The 20,725-nt window shown below is 42.5% G+C and overlaps 3 protein-coding genes across 3 annotated transcripts; 1 reads left to right on the top strand and 2 right to left on the bottom strand.

Moving 5' to 3' along the window:
• Positions 1 to 446: 446 nt before the first annotated feature.
• Positions 447 to 7,250, bottom strand: LOC106585461 (P2X purinoceptor 4). Its single transcript, XM_014171686.3, has 13 exons — positions 7,062 to 7,250; positions 6,490 to 6,637; positions 6,271 to 6,342; positions 6,075 to 6,147; positions 5,656 to 5,752; positions 5,028 to 5,108; positions 4,668 to 4,809; positions 4,264 to 4,400; positions 3,978 to 4,068; positions 3,773 to 3,838; positions 3,576 to 3,680; positions 3,325 to 3,432; positions 447 to 1,571 (listed from the first exon to the last, which is right to left on the bottom strand). Exons 1-13 carry the CDS (start codon positions 7,178 to 7,180, stop codon positions 1,086 to 1,088), a joined length of 1,725 nt encoding a protein of 574 aa, XP_014027161.3. The 5' UTR covers positions 7,181 to 7,250; the 3' UTR covers positions 447 to 1,085.
• Positions 7,251 to 8,675: 1,425 nt separating this feature from the next.
• On the top strand, positions 8,676 to 9,641 carry LOC106585307 (taste receptor type 2 member 4-like). Its single transcript, XM_014171404.2, has one exon. The coding sequence runs from the start codon at positions 8,676 to 8,678 to the stop codon at positions 9,639 to 9,641; it is 966 nt and encodes a 321-aa protein (XP_014026879.2).
• A 1,121-nt stretch (positions 9,642 to 10,762) lies between these two features.
• On the bottom strand, positions 10,763 to 13,989 carry gstt1a (glutathione S-transferase theta 1a). The gene is made up of 5 exons (XM_014171685.3): positions 13,685 to 13,989; positions 13,074 to 13,161; positions 12,719 to 12,875; positions 11,883 to 12,059; positions 10,763 to 11,697 (listed from the first exon to the last, which is right to left on the bottom strand). Exons 1-5 carry the CDS (start codon positions 13,794 to 13,796, stop codon positions 11,497 to 11,499), a joined length of 735 nt encoding a protein of 244 aa, XP_014027160.2. The 5' UTR covers positions 13,797 to 13,989; the 3' UTR covers positions 10,763 to 11,496.
• Between the last annotated feature and the right edge of the window lie 6,736 nt (positions 13,990 to 20,725).

The raw sequence follows: 20,725 nt of genomic DNA on the forward strand, positions 1-20,725 counted from the left end.
TCTATGTTTTGGCCGGGTATGGTTTCCAATCAGAGGCACGTGTCTATCGTTGTCTCTGATTGGAAGCCATACTTAGGCAGCCTGTTTTTCCTTTGTTTTTTGTGGGTAGTTGTTTTTCCGTTTAGTTGTAAGTACCTGACGGAACTGTCTGCTGTCATTTTTGTTTAATTTGTAAAGTCTTCATTCTTTCGCATTAAACTACAAGATGAACATATTCCACGCTGCACCTTGGTCTACTCATTCTGACGCTTGTGACACCTAGATTTACATGCTAAAATCTCTACTGAAACTGACCCTGGCTCATTTCACAAATCTAACTCATCTGATTAGAGGCATAATAAAACTACTGTACATCGACTACAATGGATCCATAGAAACCGTATGTACTATTTTATGCACACAAGAACTGGAGAAGATGTGAAATTACATTATCATCAAGTCAACAATATTTTCCAAATTACATTTATTGCACATGGTAAAAAAGATCTGTTCAATATAAAAAATAATTGAAATAGGTTACATGTCTGCAGACAGTCAACAAAATGATAACACAATTCCCTTCTCCAGTTAGCTCCAGTTCATTGTCATCTAAGATAATGGATCTTCCGCAATATTTTTTATTTTAAATACATTTTTTTAAATGTATTGTACCTTTAATTTAACTAGGCAAGTCAGTTAAGAACAAATTATTCACAATGACGGCCTACCCCGGCCAAACCCGAAGACGCTGGACCAATTGTGCGCCGCCCTATGGGACTCCCAATCACGGCCGATTGTGATACAGCCTGGATTAAAACCAGGGTCTGTAGTGACGCCTCTAGCACTGAGATGCAGTGCCTTAGACCGCTGCGCCACTTGGGAGCCCTCTTCATCATTCAGGGTCTCTAGACAGTGGGATGGATAAACACAATATCTACAGGCGAGGATAATGATCAAGTTGAAAATGTTAACCTTAATGCAGAATGGAAGATTAGATAAATACACCAGTACAAATGCATGATACAGCTGCTACATGATGAGGACCAGTCTCTGATGGAGCTTCTATGTAGAACACTGCTTTCTAGAACACTGACTCTCCCTCTTCCCTAAAGCTTTGTGTTAGGGCTGGACTGGGGAGAAGTAGTTCTGCTGGGTCTCATGCCAGTGTACTCTCCATCTTGGCTGGAGTATTCCTCTCTGATTCTCCACACACTACAACTGGGTATGACAGGGAGGCTTTCTCTGGGTGGGGCCCCAATTCTCCAGGTGATATACTGAATGTAGGCGCAGTGACGCAGGGCGGTGGTCCACTGCTCCCCCTCGGTCAGCTCACAAAGGGGTTCTCTGTACAGCAACACTGCCTCCAGCAAGGGCCGACTCAGCACCAGCTGTTCAAACAGGGAAGAGGTGGTGATGCAGCGACCTCTGCTCATCCTGCAGCACAGCTGCTCCTGGGGAGGGGTGGAGGGGAGGCAGCAGCCACACATACACCAGGCTGGACGGCTGGGCCGAGAGAGAGCCTGGGGCTGCTTGTCTACGATGTGCCCTTTCTGCAATACACCAGCCATGGCACTCAGGTGCCTTATGTCGTCCTGACAACAAGAGTGCAATACATACATATTACAGTAGTCATATGTACTTATATACAATAGTTTACCTTGCTTAGTAACTGTGTAAAAGACAAGAGAAGGGTAACATAAAGTGAGCTTACAGTGAGGGAAAAAAGTATTTGATCCCCTGCTGATTTTGTACGTTTGCCCAGAAATGGTCAGTCTAAAATTTTAATGGTAGGTTTATTTGAACAGTGAGAGACAGAATAACAACAACAAAATCTTGAAAAACGCATGTCAAAAATGTTATAAATTGATTTGCATTTTAATGAGGGAAATAAGTATTTGACCCCCCTCTCAATCAGAAAGATTTCTGGCTCCCAGGTGTCTTTTACACAGGTAACGAGCTGAGATTAGGAGCACACTCTTAAAGGGAGTGCTCCTAATCTCAGCTTGTTACCTGTATAAAAGACACCTGTCCACAGAAGCAATCAATCAATCAGATTCCAAACTCTCCACCATGGCCAAGACTAAAGAGCTCTCCAAGGATGTCAGGGACAAGATTGTAGACCTACACAAGGCTGGAATGGGCTACAAGACCATCGCCAAGCAGCTTGGTGAGAAGGTGACAACAGTTGGTGCGATTATTCGCAAATGGAAGAAACACAAAAGAACTGTCAATCTCCCTCTGCCTGGGGCTCCATGCAAGATCTCACCTCGTGGAGTTGCAATGATCATGAGAACAGTGAGGAATCAGCCCAGAACTATACGGGAGGATCTTGTCAATGATCTCAAGGCAGCTGGGACCATAGTCACCAAGAAAACAATTGGTAATACACTACGCCGTGAAGGACAGAAATCCTGCAGCGCCCGCAAGGTCTCCCTGCTCAAGAAAGCACATATACATGCCCGTCTGAAGTTTGCCAATGAACATCTGAATGATTCAGAGGACAACTGGGTGAAAGTGTTGTGGTCAGATGAGACCAAAATGGAGCTCTTTGGCATCAACTCAACTCGCCGTGTTTGGAGGAGGAGGAATGCTGCCTATGACCCCAAGAACACCATCCCCACCGTCAAACATGGAGGTGGAAACATTATGCTTTGGGGGTGTTTTTCTGCTAAGGGGACAGGACAACTTCACCGCATCAAAGGGATGATGGACGGGGCCATGTACCGTCAAATCTTGGGTGAGAACCTCCTTCCCTCAGCCAGGGCATTGAAAATGGGTCGTGGATGGGTATTCCAGCATGACAATGACCCAAAACACATGGCCAAGGCAACAAAGGAGTGGCTCAAGAAGAAGCACATTAAGGTCCTGGAGTTGCCTAGCCAGTCTCCACACCTTAATCCCATAGAAAATCTGTGGAGGGAGCTAAAGGTTCGAGTTGCCAAACGTCAGCCTCGAAACCTTAATGACTTGGAGAAGATCTGCAAACCTGGTGGTCAACTACAAGAAACGTCTGACCTCTGATTGCCAACAAGGGTTTTGCCACCCTTTGCCACTAAGTTATGTTTTGCAGAGGGGTCAAATACTTATTTCCCTCATTAAAATGCAAATCAATTTATAACATTTTTGACATGCGTTTTTTCTGGATTTTTTGTTGTTGTTATTCTGTCTCTCACTGTTCAAATAAAGCTACCATTAAAATTATAGACTGATCATTTCTTTGTCAGTGGGCAAACGTACAAAATCAGCAGGGGATCAAATACTTTTTTCCCTCACTGTAAAAGGGAGTATCTACTGTATCTGGGGGTGAGAATGGCACTACATTTGGGAAAACACAATTATGCTAACCTTGAATGGGTGAACGGACATGGGCTTCACTTGTTGTAAACTTTTTCTATGTGATCTTTTCACCACTCTTATATGGTTATCGTCCACAAACGAGACACAGAGAATGCACTGGAACACAGAAGAAGAATAGTGCCATTGTTCAGCGTCTCACCACACATTTACATCCAACATTCAGTCAATGGGAATGCAAATGTTGCTGTGGATTTGAGGGCATGTATAATCCCCAGTGGGGAATGCCATCCCACTCCTACCTGTTGTCTGTCCTGAACAGATTCAACCTTTTTCTCTGAGTAGTTCTGTCTGGCTTCTTTAGAGAAGCAGCTGGTCCCAATGAGCCAGTCAATGAATAAAGTGGTCTGGGGAAAGTCACAGTCAATGTAGGCATCTTTGCCTGTTTAAATGTTGAATTTCAAAAAAAGTTGAATAAAAACATCTGAATAAAGCTCACCAGTGCATAATAGGATAGAGTTGATCCAATATAGATGATCAGTTGGATTATGCTGAATTTTCCTGCCTTTAAAAGAACACACATGATAAATGACCATTTGTATTATTCTGATTCATGCTTCATTAGAATAATATATGCTCATTCATAAGATTACCATCATCATTATTGCAGGTTTGAATGATAAGACTTAATGAGTCATACAAACCTTTCCAAACACCATGACATCAAACCTGATCCCAAACGCTTTAAACAGGGTTCTCTCCCCAACACCTTTCTCTGTCTGATATCTGGCAAACCTGCCAACACATGTAGTTATAAAACTGTAAAAAAAACTATGTTACACTGTAATATCTGGATGCACCGATATCTACAATTACAAATGCCTATTCCAGCATAGATTGACAGCTTTCCATAATCTCATTTGAAATGGGTCAACTGGCCATGTATGGTCTATGACATTCGGCCTAAAGAACAAGACCAGTCACAATTACCTGAAGTTGAGACCAGGGTACAGAGTTCTGTTGCTCTCCTTCTCATCCAGCCGGCGGAAGGAGTATTTGGGCAGACAGTTCCGCAAGAACCCGTCCAGATTACAATCCCAGTTAATTTGAATCCCAATGACGCCACCCTTTGGTGAGAGAGCATGGTGAAGATGATCTACTCAACTTGTTTAAGATCAACCTTACCTGACAATCATGTAAACCCTCTCACATCTGAAGTAATTAAGGGGATTTCATTCTGTAATTCATTAAGTAATCAAATATGTCCAACGTTATGAACTGCTAGTATGTGCAATGCCAAATAGATGCAGACATCAGTTACATACATACATAATTGAGAGTCATAGGGTAAGTTTGTGGTTATTTGAGAAATTCCCTCTAACAGAGCAGCCCACCTCAACTGCCATCTCTGAGAAGTTCTCTCTGGCCTCCAACACAATGTCCCCGAGGCGGAAGATGGGGCACCAGGGGTCTGTACGCCTGTTAAATTGGCAGTGCTTCAGGTAGCTGTCCGTCATCTCAGGGAGGATGTTCCTTCTGTGAGACAAGCACACATTAGTAAGATCAGCTGAATGTAAAGACGGTGCTTGTTTTCCATCTGTTTCTGAATTCATGTAATTCTGTTTTTTGTGACCCTTTGAGTATGTAAAGGTGGGGTGGTGAAGGTTACTCTGAATATAATATATATAATATACTTAACTGTGGTGTGCAAGCTAAAAATAAAAATCTATTCACATTCAATTGGGCAGTCTCACCTAATGAAGTTAAAGTTTGGGAATCTGATGTTGTTCTTGATGAGGACTGTGAAGTTCTCAGCTGATGCCAAGAGAGCAGGCCTAGATGTCAGAGCAGTCATCAATTGCACTATTGAAGCATAGTTGTGAAAAAAATATGTTTTTACAGCTGATGGTTTAGGGCTCTATTCAGTCTTTAAAGCTGAAGTGTTACAGATTCCGTGATAGAAATGTAAAGGTAATTTCAGGTTGAGCCGACATGCAGCGTTTACCGTGAACGCAGTCTCTGCTAAAACGGGAACATTGCATTTAAATTTCAATCACGCTGCAAAGCTGAACTTCCACAATTGAATAGAGCCCTTCATTTTCATTCCAAAGTTGTTGTGAAACTACTTTGAAACAATGTTCCTCATCATATTTGACTATACACTCATGCAGCAGTAATGTGGTGAGCTTCCTCCACATTAGAGGAACTAAAGTATAAATATAGCTGTCAGGCAGTGGTCTATGTAGAAGTGAAGATGACTTGATTTACTGAGTAACTAAACTCTGCAGAGACTGCAAGTCAAATCACACTGAACATGATGAGAGGGGGAAGGCAGGCACACATACTGATAATGAGAATACAAATAATAGTGAGCTTATTTACTTGGGGGGCTTTTTCTTGGTCTCTATGGGGCACCATGTAGACACCTCACATGTTTTCTGTGTTACATCAAACTTCACACATGCACCTGTCTGAACCCCTGAAAGGAAAGCAAAATGTGGAATTTAGAATGAGTTCAATTTGAACTATTATATGGTTCACATGACAAATAATAACAAAAATTGTCTTAGATTTTCTATTATCATGTGTCTACATGTTTACTACTACTGTGTAACCCTTACATAACCAGAATGTATCTGCCTACAGTAAAGACATAGAGAACAGAGCTGACCATCTGAAACCTCTACACATCAGGGACAAATTCCTCCCCTCCTTGCAAGAACTAATGGTCTAACCAGATAGAGATGACACAAACAGAGGAGAATGATCAGGAGAAAAGTTGTAGACAGCTGTAGTTGTACCGTGGCTGTTCTGATCCCAGAACCCCTTCACGCAGTCCTTGTCTGTCCAACACACTTTTCCGTAAGGAGGGACCTGTAATACAAAGACTCCTGGGAGATGAGTTGGTTCTAGTCATCAAATAGTGTGGTTAATAGAAGTGATATAAGACATTATAATTTACAGGAATTGGGTAGGGACGTCCTACTGGCACTCTACCTCAGGGCATTTTCCTTGCCTTTGATTTTTTGTAACAATGACATTGGTCACCACGAAAAATGAATTCTTTCCCTTAAACAGAAAGTCCAACAAATGTATAGAAAGTCAGAACCAATGTACAAATATATGCATGTATAATACAAATATAATATGTGTATAATATACGACAATAGAACAAGAATATTCGTAAAACACACACGTATGAACGCACACACACACCTGTGATGGCCCACTGTAATCTACAACATCCCATACTATATCACCAACATCTGGCAAGCTGGTCATGGCCACTCCCTTGACCTTAGCAGTAACAGAGCTGACCACATAGTCGTGTTCTTGGTACTCCTTGTTCCAGAACATTACAATGCTACAATGTAAAACAGTATTTTATTATAGAATGTTGCAAATTGGAGTAAATTACTTTTATGTGTCCCTGATAGATTTTAAATACTATTGGTATGGCTACAAAAGTTGGATGGTAAATAAAAAAATCTAAATAGTAAATACAATTGATAAAAGTAATACATCATTATTTTAGAATGTATTCATTATCTATAATAACATTAATTTTGAAATATTATTGGTATGGCTAGAAGATGGATGGTAAACACATAAAAATAAATTGTTAATACAATTGATAAAAGTAATAAATCATTATTTCAGAATGTATTCGTTATCTATAGTAACATTCATACTTTATTTTCATGCACACATTCTTGATCAAGATGCGTGGGCGTTCCTTGTCTGCTACCGTTATTACCGCAAACTGAATCATTCTGCAGAATACTCACCAGATGAACATCAGTATGACTCCGTTAAATGCCCATTTCAGCGATCCCAGCCTTACACTTTGTATTCGGACCAGTTTATGTGTTTCATACTCACATATATTTAGCAGTTTACAAGGCATTTTGGATATTGTCTGAGAGAGTGAATCTCTTTCTTCTGACTCATACTGGTTCTTCTCCTTCCTGTGTGGGTCAGTGATCACATGTACATCTGCTTGGAGCTGTTTCAGTTCCATTGACCAAACAATATTCTACGTCTGTGAAATTCAAGACTGGTCCAGTCATCGTTGTTGTATGGCATTATGCATGTATCCCTGTTGTGCAGCCAAAGCTGGAACAAAGTAGCGTTTGTCTATTGTTTTATGTTATTTGCTACTTTGAAATGTATTACATGAAAATTACAGGAATGCATTCATATGAATTAAAGACTAACATATGAAGTTGGCCTGCCATGGGGTATACCGATAAATTAGATTAAATGAAGATTTCTGTCACTATCAGTATTTGCAAATCAAAGGGTCACATATCCCTATGAAGGAAGTCATTGTATCTGGGCATGGCTGTATCCTGACCACTTAACTTGATTGTGAAGATGTGCACTGCATCCTACTCCAGATATGATATAGGTTACAGTAGGCGTGATGTTTTTTTATGCAGTATGAGTGACAGTTTCTTTGGGGGAAAGTTGTGCCAAACAAGTTTCCTGATTTGGTGCAGTAAATAATTAGTATGGAAAGGAATTGGATGTATTTGGCCACCACAGGAGCTTGAAAAGGAGGACTATATAATTGTGTCACATACTAGCTTTAGTTTCACTGTAGTTCAATATATTTCGTTTTTGTTAATGTGTGACATTAAAATTGCTTGTGCAATTATGCCTCAGAAAAATATAAAATCTGGAGAAAAGAGACTATGGGCTCAAAAACATTTGCATTGTGAATTACATGACATTGAAACAGGATGAAAAGCACAAAACTTCATTTTGAATAAGCTAATTTGTACAAATGAAATACATAATGGATTTGAATAAGGAAATACGTCCAGCGTCATCAGGCAAAGGAAAATAAAATACATATAATTTCCATGGTTTAAAAATGTAAAACCAGCCCCAGAAGACGCTTGTAAGTAAATGACTGTCTGGTCTGTAAACAAAAACCATGGCTTGATGGACAGTGGCAAGGCAGACAGTAAGTAAAATGTCATGTTTATCCTCAGTAGGGACAATGAGAGTGGTTGAGATGATACATGTATTCACTATCTTGCATCGCTACTCCCTCCCTCCATCTTCAATTTAATCTGTGTCTGGTTATAGCATTGCAAATCCAGTAATAGTCTACATTCTAGTCAATGTATACTTCATGCATGCTTTTCATAAAAGCAAAATGGTCATGAATAACGTGACTTGTCTTCCTCATGGCTAATTTGTGTTTTCAAATTCTGCTGTGGAATGGCCATGCCCTACCATCAATCAGCATTGTCCCTCATTTACATTATCTCAGAGAGTCATTACTCACAGAAACAGATTTGCATAGGAATACTCATTTTCTCTATAAAATGTTATGTGGATAATACTCTGCTTCATAACAAAGAGGAATTCGTTCTCCTCTGGTTATAACTATGGGTTTTGGACAACATGAAGTCCAGCTGTATGGTATAGCTGTCCTGGTCATTATTGGAGTGCTATGGAACACCTTCAACTTGATAACAACCATGTTCCAGCAGTGGAAGGCTGGTGGTGTCCAGACTGTGGGACTGATCATCTCCACTATCTCCCTGGGCAATGTTTTCCTGCACCTCTCCACCTTTGGCATCGTAGTCACTACATGGCGTGGGGTGTTGTGTTGGGATGATCTACCCATGTTCTTCTGTGCCATGTTGTATGTGTGGCTGAGCAGCAGCTGTTTGAGCTTCTGGTCCATCGCCTGGCTGAGTGTCCTCTATTGTGTGAAGGTGGTCAACTTCACCTCTGAGCTGTTCGCTAAGATCAAGACAAACATCTCACCGATCATCAACGTGGCTCTTGCAGTGACCTTCCTGAACTCATGTGTGATGTTTTCCCCCTTCTTCTCCCTTAATTACCGTAACGAGTCATACATAACACCTGTGACAAAGAACACCACCTGCGTGATTAAGACACCTCTATTCCCCACTTGGATCAACATGAACCTTTATGTACTAGTCTTCATCTGCTACCTGGCTCCGTTACCTGTGATGGTGATGGTTCCCTCCTCCATCAGACTGGTGGTCCATCTCTGCAAACACACGCTGGAGATGAGAAAGAACAAGACCGATGTTCAGAGTGCTGACTCCTACCTGCTGGTGTGCAAGCTTACTGTGGCCCTGGTGGGCGTCTACATAACCACTCTGACCACCATCTCCCTGTTCTATCTCTCTAAACTATATGGCTCTGACATTAGCATTAACTCACTCCTGCTGGGTTACTCCTTCTATTGCATAGCATCAGGCGTTCTCTTGACTATCTCCAATAAGAACCTGAGGGAGAAACTCTTGGCTCTTTTCTGCAGTACCAAGGCATCAAACCCATCAAGCAAAAGCCTGAGTGGAGAAACTGGGGCAGCTTGATATGCTTTTAATACATTGTCTCCTTTTCAGTTCTTCAGGACAGTGTATTATGTCACAATATACTTAATGTTTGTCATTGCCAGATATTACAAGCAAGTGCTAATTATTTTGTTGTAAAATCCCTTTTTGCTACTGCTGTTGTTGGCTTTTTATGCTTAGGTGTACTGGGTTTCATAGTATTTTACTTTTAAGTAGCAGTGCATGTATTGGCTTTATTTGTCTTGTTATATTTTTTATGTATTTTCTTAATGATGATTTGCACAAATGAAGGAGTGTGGCTTTATGTACATTGCCAAGTGAAAGTCTACACTATTTCAATGTCAGTTTTATTTTTCAGAGGGACAATTACACAAATGTTAATGCCAAAGACACACCAGCATGGTGCTGAGTGTTCCTGAGTTGACCAGTAGCAGTCCTGACTTGAATCTGCTTGACAATCAGAGGCAAAGTTTGATTATGGCTGTCCATCAATGATTCCCAACCAAATTTACTGAGCTGGAGCAATTTTAACAAAAACAATGGATAGAATTGTGCAGAGTTGTGCAGATTTGGTAGAATCTTATTCAAAATGATTCACAGCTGTAATTTCTGCCAAAGGCGCTTGCACCAGATATTAACTCTGGAGTGTGAAGACATATGCAATCTTATGCAAGACATCTTTCTTTAATATTTTTATTAACTAAGAACATTTTCTATAAATGTCACTTTGTTAATGTGAAGCAAGTTGGGTAGATAAGCAGGGAAAAAATCCACTAAAATCATTTTTTTCCCCTTTTTTAGATCTACATCATTTTATTAAGGCAGCAAAAGGTGAAAACTGTGCAAGGGATGTGTAGACTTTCACTAGGCACTGTAAATGAAATGGGAAGAGTTTGAAGAATGTTCTTTCAGGTTTTGGACTTTTGCATATCTCATAAAATAGTACTTTACATTCTATTGTTAATTGGGCATTTTCTTTTTAGAACTAAACCTTTTTGGAAAAATGGGAAGAGTTTAAAGAATTTTCTTTCAGGTTTTGGACTGCAGAACCTTTGCATCTCTCACCAAATAGTACTTTACATTCTATTGTTTAATATCTTTTAAGAATTAAAAATCATTCGAAAAAATTGGAAAAAGACACATTTAGATTTTATTTTATTTATTATCAAGAAATTAAGTGTTTATTCTAATAACAACTTGGTCTCATAGACTAGACGTAACATAGTAAATGTAAATCCGAGACTCTCAAATTAGTATGATATGTTATATTTGGTATGGTAACATAAGACAGATGGTTACTTAAGGCAAAAAGTAGGGTGGTTAGTCAGGGTGGCTGGATGGGCGTATAACGGTAACGTCTAGCAACCCAAAGGTTGTGTGTTCTGAATCTCATCATGTACAACTTTAGCATTTTAGATAATTAGCAACTTTGCAACAACTTACTACTTTTTAGCTACTTTGCAACTACTTAGCATGTTAGCTAACCCTTCCCTTAACACTAACCTTAACCCCTAACCCCTAGCCTAGTTAACGTTAACCACCTAGCTAACGTTAGCCACAACAAATTGGAATTCGTAACATATCATACGATTTGCAAGTTTGTAACATATTGTATGAATTGCAATCCGTAACATATCATACGGATTGTAACTTGTAACATATCACACAAAATGGTTGATGGAGTTCCACAAATTAATACATACAATACGAAATATAACATATCATACTAATTGGAGTATCAGATGTGCGTTTAGTATGTTATGTCTAAACTTGAGTTCAGGTTGCTAATAAAAGGTGCAAAGATATACAAAAATTAAGACAAAAATTAAAAGCATTGTCACACAATATTTGGTGGTCAAAATGTTCTCATCATGAGTTAGTTGAACATCTTCTGTATCTTTGGCTTGAGAAATTCCAGCATTCCATTGTTCTCAAAGGTTTGAGGCAGGCTGGCCACATCCATGATGGTCTTGTGAGCTTCGTCAAAGAGAGCCTCGCCAAGCTCCTTTTTTACCCTGTCTTTCCAGGCACTGAGAGTGGGCCTGTTCTCAAACAAATCCAGACCAGTGCCAACTGGCTGAAAAACATGCACACACAGGAAAACCCATATCATTTCAGGGAAAGTACAGCGCAAATCTGCAACCAAAGACATTGGGAGGGACATTTACAACAGTTAGTGAGAGAATCCCTCACACAATAGCTTCAAAATCATGCACAACTCACTCTTCCCTACCCTTTCACTTTTTACAAATTTAATGTTACCTGCATGATCTCTACTATTGCCACCAGGTCTGCTAGTGAGATCTTTTCCCCAATGATGAAGGGTCTGTTGTCCAGGAACTTCTCCTCAAACACCTTCAGAGACAGTGTCAGGTCCTCCATAGCGGAGTCCATTTTCTCCTTAGGGACGTCTGAACCAGTTATGATGGGAACTATTGCCTGAAAATATGTAAATATTTTTTACATTTCACTTGTGTCTATACCCATACTTATTCAATATGGTTTAAAGGTAGACTGAGCAAAATGAAGTTGCCACGAGCAGCACCGGAGATATTGAAATTAGCAAGTTGCAACACTGTTCACAGTGTGGTAGCCAGGGCACCAAAACAACGAAGAAGTTGAGCCTCGCGCTTCAATGCTCTTAGCTATTCCGGAAATTGACCCACTATGCTGTTTACTTTATGCACCTGAGTCATGTCGCTGAGTCTACATTTAAATAAAATAATCCAGTGATAAAATGTCTATTCACCAATGCCATAGACTTAAATGATCAACGCTAATGATTTCCTTCAATCATTAACTAAGTTATTACACAAGAAATGATTTGTGTACAAATGGTTCAATAACCAGCCAAGGTCCACACTTAGAAAAAAAGCTTCCGAAAGGGTTCTTGGGCTGTCCTCATAGGAGAACCCTTTTTGGTTCTAGGTAGAACCCTCTGTGGAACGGAACCAAACCTGAAACCAAAAGGGTTCTACCTGGAACCAAAAAGGGTTCTTCAAAGGGTCCTCCTATGGGGACAGCCTAAGAACCCTTTTAGGCTTTTAGGCTTTTAGTGCAGTTCCACTTACAGGACATATTGGATGTTTATATCTTACCCTGAACCAGAACACCTTTGAGCCATGGGCTCGCATGGCTGCGTGTTGCCAGGACAGGTACTCGTTGACCCGGGCTCGCTTTTGCAGGTCTGCTGGGTACCAGTGGTCTGAATCTGAGGTGCCAAATTTTTCAGCCAGATACTTCAGGATGGCAACACTAAAAATAAGGAGAGATATACAATTCATTTAAGGAACTCCCTAGAAACCTAAGTAGAGTCGACATGTAACCCAGTAGGCAGACATCAATTCAACGTCTATTCCACGTTGGTTCAAAGTAATTTCATTGAAATGTTTATTCAACCAGTGTGTGCCCAGTGGGAAGTCTCTCTGTGTAGATTACTGTAGGCTACTTTACCTCTCTGTAAGAATGAAGTCTCCATCTCTCATGACTGGAACCTTTCTCACCACACTGATCTTACCAAAGTCTTCCCCATACTGCTGGCCTGAGGAGCAAAACAATTGTGATACTGATTTATCCAATATTACTTTTAAGAAAATATAGTTCTTTTGTTGTTATAATAAATTTACACATATAGCATGATGATTATCTATGGTGAAAAAACGTTTCCATATACAGTATGTCTTTCATGTTTCATGACTTCTATCTAGTTATTGGGTCCAGTTAGATATTACCTTCTGAATAAACAAACAAGGTCATTATGTAACATGTTCAAAGTTTGCAATTGATTGTTTTCACCTAGAAGTTTATGGCCTACATATAAAATCTAACTTTCATTTTCATAATAGGCTAGGCTATTTCCTAACTGTATTTGCAGTAGGCCCATATTTACTAAAATGCTTGCTTCAAAATAATCTATTTTTTGATTTACCTCGAATAGAATTTCACTATATTTGAACATATTTTATACACACCAAAACTCTGTTGTGTAGAAGTCGTCAACATACATACTATATATTCAATATAAACGTTATAAATCACATTCCAAATATCTCGCAGTAGCCTACCTGTAGCCAGATCGACAAACTTGAAATCAAACGGAATGTTTGTTTTCTTTGCAAAAATGAACACAGAGCGACATGGCTGAGAGTGCAGATCAAGATACAATTCCAACGGCATTTTCACAGATGTAGAAGAGATGTTATGTGCCGAATCTCTTCCCAGCACCCGCTATCCTTTATGTTGGTATGGAGCCCCTCCCATATAGTCAAATGATTATAAGAGGTTCCGACAGTTCAATGTAGTGTCTGCTTCTGATTGTCGGGGTCAGGCGTTGGCAACATTTTGTAAATGTTTATAAAATTATCCAGACAGAATAACTGAGCCATAAGGGGACTCCGTGCAATCGACCATGCTATGATTCAGTTATTATTTGCATATAGACTGTTTTATTATAATGTCATATAATGAGCAATGTCTCAGACAGTTATTGTTTGCGAGTCTGGATCATTTCATGAACGCATTTTTGGGCATTCACTAGGTGCAATTTACATTTTTTTTTTTTTTACCAAAGTTGATGACCAGTGGTACAGCTGAACCAGTAGTGCAGTTGGTAGCTAGCGTTATCAATTTCACCACGGTATTGATCATGTTATAAGTAGGTCAAGTTTTTTTGTTTACTAACATAATGGGCCTTTAAGACAGATTTGGGAGGAAGGCATAAAGTCCAGAGACTCTCTTACCCAGGGACATCACGCACCCCAAAAATTTGAGGGGTCACAAAGTACATGAGGATGGCCTTTTGCATTTTATACAAATCCGAAACAGCTTTTTCCTACAATCTAGAGCCATAAGTGCTATGCTTAATTCTATATTTTATATTTATATGTATATTGTTCTGCATAGCTAAGCATACCTCTTGAGCTGTCTGTATTTTTTTAAAGAAACTAAATATGCTTTTCTGCATCAATGCTAAAATCTGGGTAGAAGATTGAAAGGAATGTGAGTCTTATTCAGTACATTTAGTTATTGCATGCTTTTCTCAAGTCTACCAACCTTGCCAGCAGGTATGCCAGCTAAGATAGTTAGACAAGCTAACTACTCTAACTTGATAGCCTGAAATGGCTTCTTGGTAGTTAGTTATGAGGTTGGGAGATTGGGAACCTATCTGGGCTCGCTAAAGCCTACTTCATAAAATTCCTAGATGGCTAGTGGTATTACAGAGAAACAACAACAACAAAAAATAAAGTGAAATTATTATTATTTGAAACAGTACAAATCTTAGGGGTCACGTTCCCCTGTGCCCGCTATGGGCATGACGCCTCTGCTCTCAGCCCCCAGAGACAAGGGCCTAGTCTAGCAATGGTTTTGGTTAACTGGCAGTCCATTTAAACTCTTTCACCTCCACTTGGAATGCAGTAGACTCCTGTAATATTTAGCAAATTAATAAATGGGCTCAACGGCCTTGGAGAGTACATGCGTGTCCCTGATGACGGCATGTGAATATTGTCATTTTTGTTCAGCAATGTCTCAGAACACCTGACAAAGCCCTATTGCCCAAGTTTCAGATGTTTTTGTCACTTCCACTCTACATGCACAGTTTTGTCAAATCAATTCAAATCACATTTTATTTGTCATATGCTTTTAAAAAAATAGAAAAATAATAACACCAGGAATAACTACACAATGAGTAACGATAACTCCGCTATATACACAGGGTACCAGTACCGAGTCGATGTGCAGCGGTACAAGGTAATTGGGGTAGATATGTACATATAGGTAGGGGTAAATTGACTAGGCAACAGTATAGATAATAAGCAGTAGCAGCATGTGATGTGATGAGTCAAAAGAGTTAGTGCAAAAGGGGGTCCATGCAGATAGTCAGGTTCGCTATTTGGTTAACTATTTAACTAATTATTTAGCAGTCTTATAGCTTGGGGGTAGAAGCTGTTCAGGGTCCTATAGGTTCCAGACTTGTGTCGCTACTGCTTGCCATGCGGTACCAGAGGGAACAGTCTATGACTTGAGTGGTTGGAGTCTTTGACAATTGTTACGGCCTTCCTCTAACACCTCTTGGTATAGAGGTCCTGGATGTCAGGGAGCTAGGCCCCAGTGATGTACTGGGCCGTACGCACTACCCTCTGTAGCGCCTTGCGGGCCCATGCCAAGTCTTTTCAGGTTCCTGAGAGCGATGAGGCGTTGTCGTGCCTTCTTGACGACTGTGTTGATGTGTGTGAACCATGTTAATACATTGGCTGTTGAACTGACAATTCCCTCTATTCCCTCAATTCCCTTCCCTCAATTCCCTTAGAAAGATTATACACTGCTCCAAAAAATAAAGGGAACACTAAAATAACACATCCTAGATCTGAATGAATGAAATAATCTTATTAAATGCTTTTTTCTTTACATAGTTGAATGTACTGACAACAAAATCACACAAAAATCATTAATGGAAATCCAATTTATCAACCCATGGAGGTCTGGATTTGGAGTCACACTCAAAATTAAAGTGGAAAAACACACTACAGACTGATCCAACTTTGATGTAATGTCCTTAAAACAAGTCAAAATGAGGCTCAGTAGTGTGTGTGGCCTCCACGTGCCTGTATGACCTCCCTACAACGCCTGGGCATGCTCCTGATGAGGTGGCGGATGGTCTCCTGAGGGATCTCCTCCCAGACCTGGACTAAAGCATCCGCCAACTCCTGGACAGTCTGTGGTGCAAAGTGGCGTTGGTGGATGGAGCGAGACATGATGTCCCAGATGTGCTCAATTGGATTCAGGTCTGGGGAACGGGCGGGCCAGTCCATAGCATCAATGCCTTCCTCTTGCAGGAACTGCTGACACACTCCAGCCACATGAGGTCTAGCATTGTCTTGCATTAGGAGGAACCCAGGGCCAACCGCACCATCATATGGTCTCACAAGGGGTCTGAGGATCTCATCTCAGTACCTAATGGCAGTCAGGCTACCTCTGGCGAGCACATGGAGGGCTGTGCGGCCCCCCCAAAGAAATGCCACCCCACACCATGACTGACCCACCGCCAAACCGGTCATGCTGGAGGATGTTGAGGCAGCAGAACGTTCTCCATGGCGTCTCCAGACTCTGTCACGTCTGTCACATGTGCTCAGTGTGAACCTGCTTTCATCTGTGAAGAGCACAGGGCGCCAGTGGCGAATTTGCCAATCTTGGTGTTCTCTGGCAAATGCCAAACGTCCTGCACGGTGTTGGGCTGTAAGCACAACCCCCACCTGTGGACGTCGGGCCCTCATACCACCCTCATGGAGTCTGTTTCTGACCATTTGAGCAGACACATGCACATTTGTGGCCTGCTGGAGGTCATTTTGCAGGGCTCTGGCAGTGCTCCTCCCGCTCCTCCTTGCACAAAGGCGGAGGTAGCGGTCCTGCTGCTGGGTTGTTGCCCTCCTACGGCCTCCTCCACGTCTCCTGATGTACTGGCCTGTCTCCTGTTAGCGCCTCCATGCTCTGGACACTACGCTGACAGACACAGCAAACCTTCTTGCCACAGCTCGCATTGATGTGCCATCCTGGATGAGCTGCACTACCTGAGCCACTTGTGTGGGTTGTAGACTCTGTCTCATGCTACCACTAGAGTGAAAGCACCGCCAGCATTCAAAAGTGACCAAAACATCAGCCAGGAAGCATAGGAACTGAGAAGTGGTCTGTGGTCACCACCTGCAGAACCACTCCTTTATTGGGGGTGTCTTGCTAATTGCCTATAATTTCCACCTGTTGTCTATTCCATTTGCACAACAGCATGAGAAATTTATTGTCAATCAGTGTTGCTTCCTAAGTGGACAGTTTGATTTCACAGAAGTGTGATTGACTTGGAGTTACATTGTGTTGTTTATGTGTTCCCTTTATTTTTTGAGCAGTGAATATTGTTCTTACCATTAAACTGTGTCAATGTAAAAAATAAACCCATACAAGAATTACACATACAGTTCCTTCAGAAAGTTTTCATACCCCTTGACTTATTCCACATTTTGTTGTGTTACAGCCTGAAATAAAAAATTGATTACATTTCTCACCCATCTACACACAATACCCCATAATGACAAAGTGAAAACATGTTTATAAACATTTTAGCGCAAATATTTTTTTTAAATACAGAAATATCTAATTTCCATAAGTATTCACACCCCTGAGTCAATACATGTTAGAATTACCTTTAGCAGTGATCAAAGCTGTGAATCTTTCTGGGTAAGTCTCTAAGAGCTTTGCACACCTGGACTGCACAATATTTTCCCATTATTATTTTCAAAATTCTTCAAGCGCTGTCAAATTGGTTGTTGATCAGTGCTAGAAAAACCATCTTCATGTCTTGACATAGATTTTCAAGCTGATTTAAGTCAAAACTGTAACTCATCCAGTCAGGAACATTCAATGTCTTCTTGGTAAGCAACACCAGTGTATATTTGGCCTTGTGTTTTAGGCCTTGTGTTATAGGTATGTCCTGCTGAAAAGTAAATTGATCTCCCAGTGTGCAGACTTCCGCCGAAGTCGGTCCCTCTCCTTGTTCGGGCGGCGTTCGGCGGTCGACGTCATTGGCTTTCTAGCCACCGCCGATCCACTTTTTGTTCTGTCTTTGTCTTATCACACCTGGCTTCACTCAACCAATTACTTGTTTATTATTTAACCCTCTGTTCCCCATGTTGTATTTGTGAGTGATTGTTTATTGTTACGTGGATATTTGTCAGGCGCTGTACTTTTGTTTTAGACTGTGTTTTGGCACTAGTATGTTTTATGTGTTGTCGTTGTTGACCGGTATTAAAGTGCGCCTGTTTATTATACTCCGCTCTCCTGCACTTGACTTCGCCTCCCATATACACGCCTTACAGAATCATGGATCGCGTGCTGCAGACGATGGATCGTTGGGAGAGAGGAGGAGGTTTTTCAGCGCCTCCACCAGCCCCACTACAACAGGTCCCACTGTCCACCCCTCTTTCACCTGGTCCAAGCGGGATTTGACTCTCGCTCCCGAGGGAGTATGATGGGACGGCTGCCGGATGCCAGGGGTTTCTACTACAGCTGGAGCTCTACCTGGCGACCGTCCACCCGGCTCCTTCGGGGCGTGAGAGTGTGTCCGCCCTCGTCTCCTGCCTCTCAGGAGACGTCTCCTCAGCCCTGGAGTGGGCCAACGCCGTATGCAGTGAGAGAAACGGGGCGTTGGAGCATTACGCAGAGTTCATCCGCCGCTTTCGGGCAGTGTTCGACCACCTGCCTGAGGGTCGAGCGGCGGGTGAACGTCTGTTCCACCTGAGGCAGGGGACGAGGAGCTCGCAGGATTTCGCCTTGGATTTCCGGACCCTGGCTGCCAGCGCGGGATGGAATGACAGGGCCCTGATCGATCACTACAGGTGCAATCTGCGCGAGGACGTCCGTCGGGAGTTGGCCTGCCGAGACACCACCCTCACATTGGACCTCACACTGTCCATCCGGCTGGACAACCTGCTGACTGCCCGCGGACGTCCGGATCGGGACCTGTCACTTCCATCCCCCAACACCTCCGCTCCGACGCCCATGGAGCTGGGAGGTGCTGCACTTAGGGCGACTGGAGCAGGGGCCATTCCCTGCACCATCTGTGGCCGCAGAGGGCACACTGCTGGTCGGTGCTGGGGGGGTTCCTCAGGGAGTCAAGGCAGCAGGCAGGGCACTATCGTGTCACTCCAGGTGAGTCGGCACCAGGCTGTATGTGTATGTGTTTATGTATGTGTTTATTTCATTTCCTGAGTTTTCCCTGCATTCCCAGCATATGGCGCTAGTAGATTCAGGCGCAGCTGGGAATTTTATTGACCGTTCATTTGCTCATAGTTTAGGGATTCCCCTTGTTCCTGTGGATATGCCCTTCCCTGTGCACGCACTAGATAGTTGACCATTAGGGTCAGGGCTGATTAGGGAGGCCACCGCTCCACTTGACATGAAAGAATCAGTCTCTTCCTTATTGATTCTCCTGCGTTTCCCATGGTGCTGGGCTTACCCTGGTTGCCCTGTCATGACCCCACTATTTCGTGGCAACAGAGGGCTCTCAAGTGATGGTCACGAGAGTGCTCAGGGAGGTGTGTGGGGGTTTCCATCAGTGCGACTACGTTGGAAAGTCTAGACCAGGTCTCCACCGTGCGTATCCCCTCAGAATATGCCGATTTGGCTCTCGCCTTCTGTAAGAAGAGGGCGACTAAATTACCACCTCATCGATGGGGGGATTGTGCGATAAATCTCCTGGCAGCACTTCCCAGGAGTCACGTGTATCCTCTGTTGCAGGAGGAGATGGTAGCTATGGAAACATATGTCTCCGAATCCCTGGGGCAGGGATACATTCGGCCCTCCACTTCACCTGCCTCTTCAAGTTTCTTTTTGTGAAGAAGAAGGATGGGGGTCTGCGCCCATGTATTGACTATCAAGGGATCAATCAGATCACTGTGAGTTACAGCTACCCGCTGCCTCTCATCGCCAGTGCGATCAAGTCAATGCACGGGGCGCGCTTCTTCACAAAATTGGATCTCAGTGGCGCTTACAACCTGGTGCGTATCCGGGAGGGGGACGAGTGGAAGACGGCATTTAGTACCTCCTCAGGGCACTATGAGTACCTTGTCATGCCGTACGGGTTGATGAATGCTCCATCATTCTTCCAGGCCTTTGTTGACGAGATTTTCCGGGACCTGCATGGGCAGGGTGTAGTGGTGTATATTGATGACATTCTGATATACTCCGCTAAGGCATCATAGTTTCGCTTTGGTGGCGTGCCCGAGCGCCGTGCGTAATTGGCCGACTCCCACCACGGTAAAGGAAGTGCAGCAGTTTCTTGGGTTTGCCAACTACTACCGGAGGTTTATCCGAGGTTTTGGTCAGGTAGCAGCTCCCATTACCTCACTGCTGAAGGGGGGACCGGTGCGGCTGCAGTGGTCGGCTGAGGCGGACAGGGCTTTTGGTCAACTGAAGGCTCTGTTTACCTCGGCTCCCGTGCTGGCTCATCCGGATCCCTCTTTGGCGTTCATAGTGGAGGTGGACGTGTCCGAGGCTGGGATAGGAGCCGTGCTCTCTCAGCACTCGGGCACGCCACCAAAGCTCCGCCCCTGTGCTTTCTT

The sequence above is a fragment of the Salmo salar genome, chromosome 24 (assembly GCF_965601325.2).
Source record: "Salmo salar chromosome 24, fSalSal1, whole genome shotgun sequence".
NCBI lineage: Eukaryota > Metazoa > Chordata > Actinopteri > Salmoniformes > Salmonidae > Salmo > Salmo salar.

Bases quoted from the DNA above. Each gene is read 5' to 3' on its own strand.
- gstt1a (XM_014171685.3), bottom strand. From the start codon at position 13,796: ATGCCGTTGGAATTGTATCTTGATCTGCACTCTCAGCCATGTCGCTCT. The intron at 12,060-12,718 runs GTAAGATATAAA...ACATATTTTCAG, and splicing joins CAAAGGTGTTCTGGTTCAGG to GCAATAGTTCCCATCATAAC. The intron at 11,698-11,882 runs GTAACATTAAAT...CATGTTTTTCAG, and splicing joins CAATAGTAGAGATCATGCAG to CCAGTTGGCACTGGTCTGGA.
- LOC106585461 (XM_014171686.3), bottom strand. From the start codon at position 7,180: ATGCCTTGTAAACTGCTAAATATATGTGAGTATGAAACACATAAACTG. The intron at 4,069-4,263 runs GTAATTGTGACT...ATGTGTTGGCAG, and splicing joins TACCCTGGTCTCAACTTCAG to GTTTGCCAGATATCAGACAG. The intron at 3,681-3,772 runs GTGAGCTTTATT...GACTTTCCCCAG, and splicing joins CTCTATCCTATTATGCACTG to ACCACTTTATTCATTGACTG.
- LOC106585307 (XM_014171404.2), top strand. From the start codon at position 8,676: ATGGGTTTTGGACAACATGAAGTCCAGCTGTATGGTATAGCTGTCCTG.